Raw genomic sequence first — 13,913 nt, forward strand, 5'->3', positions numbered from 1 at the left:
TCAATTTTATTTAATGTCAAGTCATTTATAAATTACTTAAAAGAAGATAATTTAATGTTAAATAATTAGATTTAATGTAATTGCGATATATTTAAAACTATTGTCTGTATTTCTAATATTTATACAGAAAATAATGACAGAAATCAAAGGTAACTTTGTAAACTTCTAATTTCTATTGATCGAAAATTTGACAGCAGCATTTTAGTGCTGCCAGCATGAATCAGTATTTATCCGTACATATAAGTTTTTTTGTAATAAAGAATAAAAATGTTAAATGTAGTAGTGATTTTATTATAGGATAGGAAGCGAATGAACAGACGACTCACCTGATGGTAAGCGATTACCGTCGCCCATGGACATCCGACACGATAACATTTTTTAAATGAAATTCCATAGCTAGAATAGCACCCATTCATATTACAGTTGAATCTAATTAAAATTAAGAATGAATACTCGTTTCCCATGGTCTTGCATTGTGAGACAAACAGAAACAAATCGACCGATGTTCTGTTTTTCTGGGTATTTCTGCGATATTTTTGGAACCCTACATGGGTATCCCAAAATCCGCAATTTTTTTAATGTACTGCTATCTTGTTTCATCTCACAAAAATTCCATCTTCTATCCTGTTGTCACAACCCCCAAATTCAATACAAATCGTAATTCTTAGTCAAGTATGGAATCCCTTGAAATACGCGTTGTTTATGAATTATTTACATAAAAATATACATTTATTTACACAAAATGGGAACACAAAAACCTGGAGAATGGGCGAATTCGCTAATAGCCAGATTCGAAGAGCAAGTGAGTAGAATCTTTATTGTTCTTAAGACAGTAATGAGACCCACCCTTTCGGTAGATTTTGCGTACATTTGTGCTGAAATGTATAATTTCTCGTTGAAGATTGCTTGCATCGGCTTTGAGTCAATGCCCTGTTGCCTTCGGGATGCTTAACGGTTTATAAATATACGTAGTATAAACATTTGTTTTTCATAATACGCATCAGTTAAAACCTAGTCTTAATTTCGTCTTTGCTGAAAGACACAGTTTTACTTAGCTATTTATGCTTAGGATTAGTATTTTACTACATCATTGCACAGATATGACCAATAATGTATGTTCTGACATATTATTATGTTCTTATTTCTAATTTCTAAGTTATTCTAAATAATTGTCAAACTGTATTGACTTTGTAACTTAAAATTTGTTGTTGAGGATTATTAATGTGAAAAATATGTAATGTTTTTACTCCCTGATGCCAGTTCCCATTGCTTTTATAATAATAAAATTAATAAATCTTGGGATTTAACTTTACGATTTTTAATACTGTATAAAAATATCCTGTAGTTGTTACTCAAACGGGAAATAAATATTTTATTTTATATATGGTGTGCAATTTTTAGGGTTCCGTACCCAAAGGGTAAACACGGGACCCCATTGCTAAGACTCCTCTCTCCGTCTGTGTGTCACCAGGCTGTATCTCATGAACCCTGATAGCTAGAGAGTTGAAATTTTCAGAGATGATGTATTTCTGTTGCCGCTATAACAACAAATACTAAAAAGTACAGAACCCTCATTAGGCGAGTCCGACTTGCACTTGTCCGTTTCTTTTTTATGTTGGGCCTTATGAGGATATACATCAGCGGCCAAATCTACACCTAGAATGGTTTGCACCTATTCCTACATCTACATCTTAATCTTTTGCTTATTATTCCCAGCTGCCATACAAAACCGGCGCACAGAACCTCCACTCCCGAATAAACGAAGAACAATGCAAAGCCTGCCTCGTACAAATTAGCAGGCATCGCTTCTCGCTCGTCATTGCTGGCCTCACCAAGATCCTGCAGCGAGTCAATGAGCTGGTACGTTTTGCTACACTCGTATCTCATGTCATCACTCGCAACACTATAATAACCACCATCCACCACCAATCACCACCACCATACTGTCCACAATCCCGTGCTGGTTGGCCGACCGGTGAGTGGGACTCACTGTGGCTAAAGCACTGGGTGCAGTGCAGCTACATGCCCCATTAGATAAAAATCTGTTTTAATGTTATGTTTGTATTGTACTAACCCCAGATTCAAGTATTAGTATGTATGTTACTAACACATTAGGTAGTATTGCAGTACTTCTTTATTACTATAGATCTCAGTACATGGGTGACATCGTATTATGGACTTTTGTTCGAATTAAATGATTATTGATTGATTGATTGAATAACGAAGAGTTGTGAAGCCTGCCTTGTACAACACACAACACATGATTTAATTTGCCTACTTGTAAAATTTCCATTACAATTATCTGTCAACAGTACCAACCAACCATATCTTCCGGTGTGAACCGACCGCACACGGAGCTGGAGAAGAGCTACAGCGACAGTCTGGTCATAGTTCTGGACACGCTTGAGATATGCCTCAGTTCCCAGCCTAAAGACACCACCAAATTCGATGAAGCCATGAATGTGAAGATCTTACTGAGGGAAGTGTGCCAATTTATTGGTAAGTTACTACGTAAAACATCAATAAATTTCCCCAATATAAAAAACTAGCACATTAGAAGCCCTCACTATGCTCGAGACCCTAATTAGAGACCTTTACGAAACTAGAGCTTCGGCATGCTCATTTGTACAATTCTTTGCTCGTCTTTTACAAAAACCTTCACTATGCTCGGTACCTCGAAAATCCCTCTCGCTCATGATTCCGTAGAGTCCCTCGGCATGTTTGCGAGTTTCAGGAAATGTGATCAGAAATCCTCCCTTAAACGACTTTTGCTAAGCGAAGTTTTGGGAAAAGGCCCCTGTACAAAAAAGTTCGTTCGTGAGGTGTTAAAACCCTTACGTGCGCGGTGCGACATCATAAACTTCGGAATCCACGAACGTTGATATTGGACTGTTATTTTTTATTTAATCGCATGGCAAACATTGGATGGGAAACATGTATGTAATTAAACAGCTACTTGCCAACATGGGCAAATTCACCCTGTGCAAAATTGCACTTCGTCGCTCAGGGTCATCAGGTTTTCGGGAGGACCGGCAACATAATGCGTTATACCCCTATAATATCACTATAGGTTGCCTACTCCAGAGCACACAGTCGCTGTGGCCGAAATCGGTCAGGAGAGCATCATCCTAGGTTCAAATTTCAGTGGCTGTGTTTTTCATTTCATTCATTCGTATGGCTAGGCCTTAGGGTTCATCCATTAATTACGACACACAATTTTCGAGGTTTTTTGACCCCCCCCCCTCCTTGTCACACTTGGTCGGTCACATTTGGCAAACCCCTCCCCCTCCGGGTGTGACGTCACATTTTTTCAAAAAGTTTGTGACCCCCCTCCCCCTTGTCACAACAAGTCACATTTTCTTGACCCCCTCTCCCCCCTAAACGTGTGATGTAATGGATGACCCCTTAGGAGGATATTCAGTTTGTACCAGTCTCGTCTAGGATATCCGATCCCATTATTCTGGAGCCAGGAGTAATTTGTGTATTGGGATGTAGCTCTTGTAAAAATGACTTGATTATTTTCTATTAAGTGTTGACTTTCATAATTAATTAAGATTTATATAATTAAATTATTACCTTGTATCTTTTTGGTTTTAAATTGATATGTAATGTGATTGCGCTTACTATGTAAGGATTATTTATTTCCAGTATTTTTTTTAAGTTGTACAGTCGCCATCAGATATATCAGAGCGGCCGAGGTGTTCACAATATCTGAACACGCACTCTAACGCCATGACAATAGAGGCGTGTTCAGATATTTGTGAGCACCTCGGCCGCTCCGATATATCTGATGGCGACTGTACCCAGACTGACATGTAAATTAGCTTTACCAATAAAATGATTATGATTATTATGATTAGCTGCGCGCGTCAGTTGACGTATTTGGCTGTTAAATGTTAATAAATATTGTTTGTCCAGACATGCGGAACGAGAACACAACAAGCAACGCATTGCTCCGGCAGCTGGCGAGCAAAGTGCTCTTCGCACTCAGTCTCAACTTTTTCAACGCGGTGTTCAACAGGATCAGTGCTCGCTTACAGGTTATTTATTTATTTAAACTTTATTGCACAAAATACAAAAAGGCTGTCTTAAATAAATAAATATTGGGGACATAGTACACAGAACGACCTAGGCCCAAACTAAGCATAGCTTGTACTATTGGTGCTAGGCGACGATATAAACACACTTATTTAGATAAATACATACTTAATCTCACTTAAACTATTGTGAGACATATTTCAAAATATTTATCAGTACGGTTTTTACTCACTATTATCGCAACGAGCGACGAGGCGGGCGGCGCGGGCAGTGCACGACGTACAACCGCCGCGGACACTCGTGCCTGAGGATGGATTCCCAAAGAATCCGAAACATGTCGCCAAAAGCGACTAAAAATAATAGTGAGTAAAAACCGTACTGATAAATATTTTGAAATACATACTTATATACATAGAAAACAACAATGACTCAGGAACAAATATCTGTGTTTATCACACAAATAAATGCCCTTACTGGGATTCGAACCCAGGACCATCGGCTTCACAGGCAGGGTCACTACCCACTATAGTGTAGGAAATAAAGGTAGTGGACCCCGCAGTAATTCCTCTGCCAGAAAAAACTTTACAGTATGATAAAGTATCAATAAATAAAGAGTATTGTATAAATTTCCAAAGAATAATAATAATAGGATTTAAGAAAATACCTAAAGTCTTAAATCGTTAATATCTTTTTACCGAAAAATGCTCTGTTCAAACTTTCTTCACCGGACATATTCATGTAACGTATTGCAACAATATATGAAATATCCAAAAATATATCCTAGCAGAAATACCAATATTAATAAAATATAATTTTTTGGCGTGCCTTGGACCTGAAAATTGCTCAGTCTAATTTTTTTACTGGAATGCCATTTTATTGCCGTTTTATACCTACAAAATGAAAATCTAAAAAAATTACCATGTAACTATACTATTTTCAGAAATTGGCTTTTTACTCCCCGTGGAAAATTTCTCTATCCATTTTATTTATTGAATTAAGTTCACAGTTATCTTACCATTCAATTATTAAAAAATCCAAAAAAATAACGAGCGTATTAAAAACTAAACATATCGGGACTATCGGGAGATTCGGTAGCAGTGTAGTAGGGAGCGGAGTGTATAAGCGGGGTGCGGGAGCGGTACCGGCCGCCGGCGCCGCCGCCCGCGCGCGCGCCGCGCCTAGCCCGGCGGTGGCTTACTGTTTTCGTTTGTTATATTGTCTGCGGTCATACGGGAGCAAAGTTCGTTATTAGGCCAGCAAACGAAGGAAAATCGGGGGAAATAATTCGTGTGTAGGCGAATTCTGGCATAGTTGTAGATAAAGGTGCCTGAAACAATATAATAAAAGTACTGATGGATAGGGGTTAAGCTAACGGGTGGGGGAAGGGGGAGGGGGTGTAAAGGTCCCTTTTTTTAGTTTTTCGTAAATAACTCGTAAACGGTGGCCCACAGCAAAAAATGACCTGTTACATAAATAATCTACATAAAATTTCCTACAAGAAATATTTCACACTTTTTCGCTAGGATCAATATTTAAAAAGATACTAAATGAGAAAGTTAATTAAAATCAATTCTATGGTGTTTTTATTTTTATTTTCGTAAATAACTCGTAAACGGTGGCCAATAGCAAAAACTGTTGTTGAACGTAAATAATCTACATAAAATTTACTACAAAAAAAATAACGGATCCTTTTTGCTAGGATTAATATTTAAAAAGATATTAAAGAGGGAATGTTAATTATAATCAATTCGGTTCCTTTTTTTCAGTTTTTCGTAAATAATTTGTAAAGTATAGCAAAAAGAAATCTGATACATAAATAATTTGCAGACAACTTCCTACAAGAAACATGTGGTACACTTTTCGCTAGTATCAATATTTTAAAAAGATATTAAAGCGGGAAAGTTAATTATTATCAATTTTAGTATTTTTTTTTATATTTTCGTAAATAACTCGTAAACGGTGGCCAATAGCAAAAAATGTTGTTGAACGTAAATAATCTACACAAAATTTACTACAAAAAAGACTATACAGCCTTTTTGCTAGGATTAATATTTAAAAAGATATTAAAGAGGAAATGTTAATTTTAATCAATTCTAAGTTTCCTTTATTTCAGTTTTTCGTAAATAATTGGTTTACATATAATTTCCTACAAGAAATGTGGTACACTTCGCTAGCATCAATATTTTAAAAAGATATTAAAGCGGGAAAGTTAATTATTATCAATTTTAGTCCTTTTTTAGATTCTCGTAAATAGCTCGTAAACGGTGGCCCGTAGCAGAAAAGGTTCTGGTAAATAAATAATCTACATAAAATTTTCTACAATAAACATTTCGAAAACATTTCTAAGATCAATATTGACGACCGGTCTGGCCTAGTGGGTAGTGACCCTGCCTGTGAAGCCGATGGTCCTGGGTTCGAATCCCGGTAAGGGCATTTATTTGTGTGATGAACACAGATATTTGTTCTCGAGTCTTGGGTGTTTTCTTTGTATTTATGTATTTGTATATTATATATATCGTTGTTTGAGTACCCATAACACAACGAAATTAAAGGAATAAAGTTAACTAAAATCAATTCAGAGGTCGCTTTTTTTAAGTTTCTCGTAAATATTTCGTAAACGACCACCGTTTACATTAACATTGCAAAAAAAAATTACAAAAGTAATTCACATATTTTTTTCTACAAAAAAGGTATTTTACACTTTTTAGCAACGATCAATATTTAATGAGATATTAAAGAGGGAAAGTTAATTATAATCAATTCTCAGGTCCCTTTTTTAGATTTTCGTTAATAATTTGTGAAGTATGACCAATAGCAAAAAAAACTTCTTAAACATAAATTTTTAAGCGACATCGACAATAAGGTCCCTTTTTATAGAAAATACCACAAATAATTGGCATACAATTTCCTACAAGAAACATGTGGAACACTTTTCCCTAAGATCAATAAAACTATTAAAGTGGGAAAGTTAAATTATGTGTAGAATTGATTATAATTTAAATTCCCCTTTTAATACCTCTTTAAATAGCGAAAAAGTGTAATAAACCTTTTTTGTAGAAAATGTAATGTAAATTATTTATGTATAACATTTTTTTGCAATGGACCACCGTTTATGAAATATTTACGAAAAACTTAAAAAAAGGGAGCTGTGAATTGATTGTAATTAACTTTATTTATTCAATTTCGTTTCAAATATTGATTAGAGAAAAGTTTTGGGATTTTTTTTTGTAGAAAATTTTATGTACATTATTTATTTACTAGAACCTTTACTGCTATGGGCCACCGTTTACGAGCTATTTACGAAAAACTAAAAAAGGACTTTAAAATTGATAATTAACTTTCCCGCTTTGATATCTTTTTAAAATATTGATCCTAGCTAAAAGTGTTTCACATGTACCTTGTAGAAAATTTTATGTTAATTATTTGTGTATAAGATTTTTTTTGCTATACTTTACAAATTATTTACTAAAAACTGAAAAAAAGGAACCTAAGAATTGATTATAATTAACATTCCCTTTAATATATTTTTAAATATTAATCCTAGCAAAAATGATGAATAATATTTTTTGTAGTAAATTTTATGTAGATTATTTACGTTCAAAAACATTTATTTGCTATTGGCCACCGTTTACGAGTTATTTACAAAAATATAAAAAAAACGTACCATAGAATTGATTTTAATTAATATTTCTCGTTTAATATCTTTTTAAATGTTGATCCTAGCGAAAAAGTGTATGAAATCTTTCTTGTAGGCAATTTTATGTAGATTATTTATGTAACAGGTCATTTTTTGTTATGGGCCACCGTTTAAGAGTTATTTACGAAAAACTCAAAAAAGGGACCTTTACACCCCCCTCTACCCGTTAGCGTCACCCCCATCCATCAGTACTTTTAGTATGTTGTTTCAGGCACCTTTATCTACAACTATGCCAAAATACGCTTACACACGAATTATTTCCCTGAATGGCAATTTTTGGGCTTCGTTTGGTGGCCTATATATGAAACTAAGTAAGTATATATTATTCGGTACAAAGAAAACGTAAATAAGTTTTTGGCAAAAATTTCATTTTTGGTACAAGCTTTTATCGCTGACTGTACTTTTCTTTCCACAGGCAACTAATACTCCATGAGACAAGTCTAAAAACCCCAAACACAATTAGGTTGCGTTGTTTTATCACAGAGTTCCTATAACCACCTCCTGTATCCATCATCAGATCAGCTCGATGGTACCGTAATATTGCATTGTCACCCGACTTACATATGTGTGCAAATTTTCAGTTTCATCGAAAACCGGAAAGTGGCTCAAATTTAAATTTGACACGTACAAACATAGCTACATAACCACATACATAGTTACATTACAAGTTAAATGAAAGCTTGTAAAAATCACTAAATGTAGTGGTAAAGAATCACACACCAGTGACAACGACAACTCCCTTCTTAAGTGCGGGCTGCGGGTCACGCGGTCGGGTCGGGACGCTAATCTGCACTTAACTGCTAAGGGAAGAAGGTACATTATTGGGTAACCGCGGGATGGATTTATCTTCGCTTCCAAAATTTCGGTGTTCTGGATGAATATATCTTTTGGATATTTTGGATTTAAGTGTATACGTGACTACTTAGTATATATTTAAAAAGAAATCAGGCTGAGAAATTTTCTACTCACAGTTTTTAATAGTTCTAAATTACATAAATTTGGGTATGCATTTTTTTTTGGATTTTCTTACCCACTACGCCAAATTATATTCTAAGATCATATAAGAAGAAAAAAATGACAGAGCAATTTTCCGATGAAAATTAGAGTCAAAAAAAGGAATTTTAATAAAAAAAATATTGTCATGTTTGACAAAAGTTTTGGATTTTTTTCTAGTAGCACATACTGATACAAATAACTTATTTGGTAAAAAAATTATGGACGGAGGAATTACTCGGTTCAATATATAAACAGATTTGTATTTTTACGTATAAATACCTAACTTAGGTGTTTTTTTTTTTGGATATTTATATGTTTAGTTTCGGCTCATACTATACAATAACCAAGCAAAATTTCATCGACTGAGGAATTAATGCATGGGTCTCCATACAACAACTTGCTTCATTTCCTACACTACTAGGTCAGACGTGTCGTCATTATGGAATATTATTATGAACAAAGATAGATATAACTCCGTAATAGATGGATACAGTCTAAGGAAAAAACGTGCCTCGAAAATCAAGAAAATTTGATTCTCGTTCAGAGGGCGCTACTAGCTTTGGCCTACTGTCGTATAGATGGCGTTGACGGTTTCGTTTGTTATTTAACAATTTTAACGCATATCAGTGAAAGAACATGGGTCAAAATCATAAAAATAATTAATGCAAATTTAAAAAAAAACATTTATCCATATTTAAATACATTTTATCGTATTTTTATAAATCTTCATTTTTAGTTTTAAAGTGTGTCGATAGATGGCAGTGAATTTACTGGGGTTACAAAATTTACTATGACAGTACCGCTCTAGTATAAGTTACTCTATGTTATGAATCCTGGTCATAAAATTTCACGAGCACCTGTAGTTAGAGGAGAACAGCCAGACAGCCGAAAGCATGTTTGCCAAAGCTGAAACAGAGACGCTTCGCTCGCGTTTCGTAATCGCTCAGTCAATATAGCAGAACGTAAAAAGTCCAGTAAATTATCACTTTATATCGTACAATCCTACTTATGATGGTCTGATTATTATAGCTTTTTTGATGAATTTTAATACAATTCTTATTTTTATAACAGGAATTGGCTTCAAGCTCAGAAGAAAACCCCGATTATACAGATATAGAGTTAATACAACACATCAATGTGGACATTCTCCGGCTTATACGGCTGCTCACAGGTAGGCGAATGTCAACTCTATTACAATTGCAGTAAGGTTCACACTCCATTTAGAAATCTATAGAGCTGATATAACAATTGTTGTTATATCAATCCAACTAGGGAACAAATCAAATTATTTTATGAAATATTCTGATCTGTGCTTTTTAAGTAGTCACACTACTATATACATGATGACCTTAGCCATTGGACAAATCCTGAAATCCCACGTAGGGTTACTTCTCAGGTATGCTCTAACGTTAATATTTTTTTAATTAGAACAAAAGATAAAAACATAAATTTCTAAACAAATATTAATTCCAATGATCGACAACAAAAATAAACATACTGTATTAATCATTGGCAGTGTTTTAGACAACTTGTTCGAAAATGTGCGGGAATGATGACATTTGTCAAAAGTCAGAATCTTATTAATGTCATAAATAAAAAAGATAATCAATAAGGTCGCAGAAGGTTTTATACTATTTATTACCTCAGGAGCTATTACACATACAGGCTGCTCCAAATTAAAAAATCGTAAGTTGTTAATTTCTTCGTAACCGCTACACCGGTTGTTATGATACTTGGTATACTGATTCTAAATACCTTAATGCATATGTACATTTCGGCTTTGTCCAATGGCTAAGGACACCCTATATAAATTATAAACTGAGATACCACTACCACCACACCCGTCACTTTTTCTTTAGTGTATGATATTTAGATATTTTCATCAACTTTACGAGCCTTAGTACTCATTTGGCTAAGGTTAAAGGAAGGGTTAAGATGGGGTCAAAAGATTTACCCCCTTATTCACAAAACTTTACGGACCTGATTTAGTTAAACTATTATTTATCCCTTTCTTACAAATACATAAGTCAAAATGACAGATAAAGACGATTCATAGCTTATTAGCTATACGCCATAAAACTACATCATTTACTCAATTGTTTCGATTTTTTTTTTCAGAATCAACACAAAAGTTTAAATCATTAAGAAAATCAGCGCATATAGTTTTGGTATCGTCTTTAGAAAAAGCAATATGGAACTGGATGGATACATACCCCCAAGTAAGCACATACCCAGGCCTATACCTCATATAGGGTTCTGGTGTGATTCATATCATATCATCATTTATTCAGTAATAGTCATACATTGTCATTTATTATATATACAATTCACTTAGGGTCTGTTTCACAATGTCCAAGTAAAGTCTTCTTCTTCTTCCTACCCTTATCCCACGTTAAGTGGGGTCGGCACAACATGTTTTTCTCTTCCATTCTCCTCTATCTTTCGTCACCTCAGCACTCACTCCTTTCTTTCTCATATCCTCTTTCACATAATCCATCCATCGCTTTTTGGGTCTACCATACGCTCTCCGTCCATCAACATTCATCCCTAACATTCTTTTGCCTATATGGCATTCATCCCTCCTCATCACATGCCCATACCACGCTAACCTACTACTACCTAATGTCCAAGTAAAGTATTGGATAGCTAATTAACAAATAAATTAACTGCCAGATAAAATTTCCTACAAAAAAAGCACTTTATCCAGCAGATAAAGCTTATTTGGAGATTGTGAAACGCCAACGATGACTTTATTCGTCAGATAAGTGGCAAGTAGCTTATTCAGGACTTTACTTGGACATTGTGAAACAGTAGACTTATATTGACCGGGATATAGACCGTGATTACCTTTTGTATTATTGCGTCGAAATATCGGGAGCTCACAAATAATACAAAAGGTAATCACGGTCTATATCCCGGTCAATATAAGTCTAGTGAAACTAACCGTGAATCATTCAAAACTCTAATTGTGAAACAGGCCCTTAATGAGCTAAGGATATAATATAGAAATAAATAAAGATTAACATGTCAATTTGCATAAATTCTTCACTACATAGTATAAAACAAAGTCGCTTCCTGCTGTCTGTCTGTCTGTCCCTGTGTATGCTAAAACTACGCAACGGATTTTGATGCGGTTTTTTTTTAATAGATAGAGTGATTCAAGAGGAAGGTTTATATGTATAACTAGCGGCCCGCCCCGGCTTCGCACGGGTAGTTCAACAAATTTACACAAAACCTTTACAAATTATACATATATGTCGGAGCGTGACCCCAGAAGGACACATTGCAGCGTTACATTTCAGTTTTAGACGCCTGTATACAATCGATTAGCAAAGTTTTGCTATGTATTACTTAGTTGATAATGTCATTTAACGAGTTATGTAGAGAGTAACGCCATCTATTAGCGTATTGTTGAACTAAGATGACAGGTACAGGCTTTGGAACGTCAAGTGGTTTAGCTTGCGTGAAGTTAGATACGAGTTGGCAGTTTTGTTAGTAAGACTGGTCAAGCAAGTTGGCCTACATTCACTTTGGCGGGAGCGATGAGGGCGCCTCATCCCCGACATATATATAAACCTTCCTCTTGAATCACTATCTATATCTATTTAAAAAAAAAACGCATCTTAGTCCGTTGCGTAGTTTTAAAGATCTAAGCATACATAGGGACAGACATACAGACAGCGGAAAGCGACTTTGTTTTATACTATGTAGTAATACGAGTACATCAGCATTGCTCCCGTGCGAAGACGGGGCGGGTCGCTAGTTACATATACATATAAATTAGGTTTAATCCTAGACTAAGTTTGCAAACATTTTATATTTATGCCGTTACCCAGAAATAAAAGGTTTTTTTTTTTATAAGTACATACATGTACATATCTGTTTAAGATGAAATAATAAAAAACTGAGAAAGGAAAAAAAAGGGAATTATCACCTACAGTATATCTTGAAGTAATTTACATTTACATGCTAAAACCCTCTGTAAGTTAAAAGACGTTTTTAGGGTTCCGTACCCAAAGGATAATAACGGGACCCTATTACTAAGACTCTGCTGTCCGTCTGTCTGTCTGTCACCAGGCTGTATGTCATGAACCGTGATAGCGTGACAGTTGAAATTTTCACAGATAATGTATTTCTCGCTATAACAAAAAATACTAAAAAGTACGGAACCCTCGTTGCGCCCGACTCGCACTTGGCCGGTTTTTTTTAATTGGTGCAATTTTATTCTTGCATTACCGATAAAAAATGTTTCTATCTCTAGCAAGATTGCGACAGTCTTTTGTTTTGCCGCAAAAATTCCGGGCTCTGATTATGACATAAAGCGTGCAAAAGTTTAAAAAGTCTTTCTTTTCTAGGAATTCGCAGAAGTCCAATGCCGGCCTAACGAGGATCTCAGCAAATGCTGCGACACTCTTTTCGACACTTTACAAGATAGCTTCTCCGACAACAAGAAATCTAGAGTGGCGATGTGGCCACTACAAATTATGCTACTAGTTTTGAACCCTGTGAGTATTGGAATAAAGTTTAAAATCGCTTGTAAGATATTGGGGTTGTCGTTGTCTAGATTTTCCTGCAGTTTGTATTTCGACTTTCAACTCTATGTATATAAGCTAAGGGTTTAAAATAAAATGCGATACGCTTTTCGAGATGTTACAAGATTTTTTCTCCTAAGAAACCTAAGAGTGGCCGTTGCAGATCATGTTACTTGTTGTCAACCCTGTGAGTATAAGGAGCAGGTTCGAAACAGTGTTATATATTTAGGCAGTCGTTTTCTACTTCGACTAATCGACTTTCAACTCTATGTGCATAAGTGTAGGGTTTAAAATCAAATGTTTAGACACGCTTTTCGATATATTAAAAGATTGTATTTTGACAGAAACCTAGTCTAAAGAAAGATCTTATAAAATAGTTAAACTTTGAATATTTATTTATTTATTTATATTCACAAGAACGGTTTACACCAATTACACTTGCTACTATGCTAATTACTTTGCTACTATGCTAATTAATTGCATATGTTTACTAAAGAAAAATATTATTTTGCAGAAAGTTTTAGAAGAAATAGTGAATGCAGACAGCGGCGCTCCGTGCAGTCCGCGACATACGAAGAAGAAACATTTTATCGACTCGGTAAAGAGAGGGCTAAGTAAGTATTATATACGTACATTATTTACAATTATCA

The 13,913-nt window shown here is 35.0% G+C and overlaps 1 protein-coding gene across 1 annotated transcript in view; it reads left to right on the top strand.

The window, feature by feature from the left end:
- The first annotated feature begins 604 nt into the window (after positions 1 to 604).
- LOC134753541 (neurofibromin) overlaps positions 605 to 13,913 on the top strand; it is a 98,470-nt gene continuing 85,161 nt past the window's right edge. The window contains exons 1-8 of the mRNA XM_063689452.1: positions 605 to 802; positions 1,717 to 1,860; positions 2,313 to 2,499; positions 3,919 to 4,040; positions 9,803 to 9,902; positions 10,850 to 10,950; positions 13,087 to 13,236; positions 13,778 to 13,877. Coding sequence (XP_063545522.1) covers positions 743 to 802; positions 1,717 to 1,860; positions 2,313 to 2,499; positions 3,919 to 4,040; positions 9,803 to 9,902; positions 10,850 to 10,950; positions 13,087 to 13,236; positions 13,778 to 13,877 — 964 coding nt within the window. The 5' untranslated portion in view covers positions 605 to 742. The remainder of the gene's footprint in view (positions 803 to 1,716; positions 1,861 to 2,312; positions 2,500 to 3,918; positions 4,041 to 9,802; positions 9,903 to 10,849; positions 10,951 to 13,086; positions 13,237 to 13,777; positions 13,878 to 13,913) is intronic.

This window comes from Cydia strobilella, chromosome 27 (genome assembly GCF_947568885.1).
Source record: "Cydia strobilella chromosome 27, ilCydStro3.1, whole genome shotgun sequence".
In the NCBI taxonomy this organism is placed as follows: domain Eukaryota; kingdom Metazoa; phylum Arthropoda; class Insecta; order Lepidoptera; family Tortricidae; genus Cydia; species Cydia strobilella.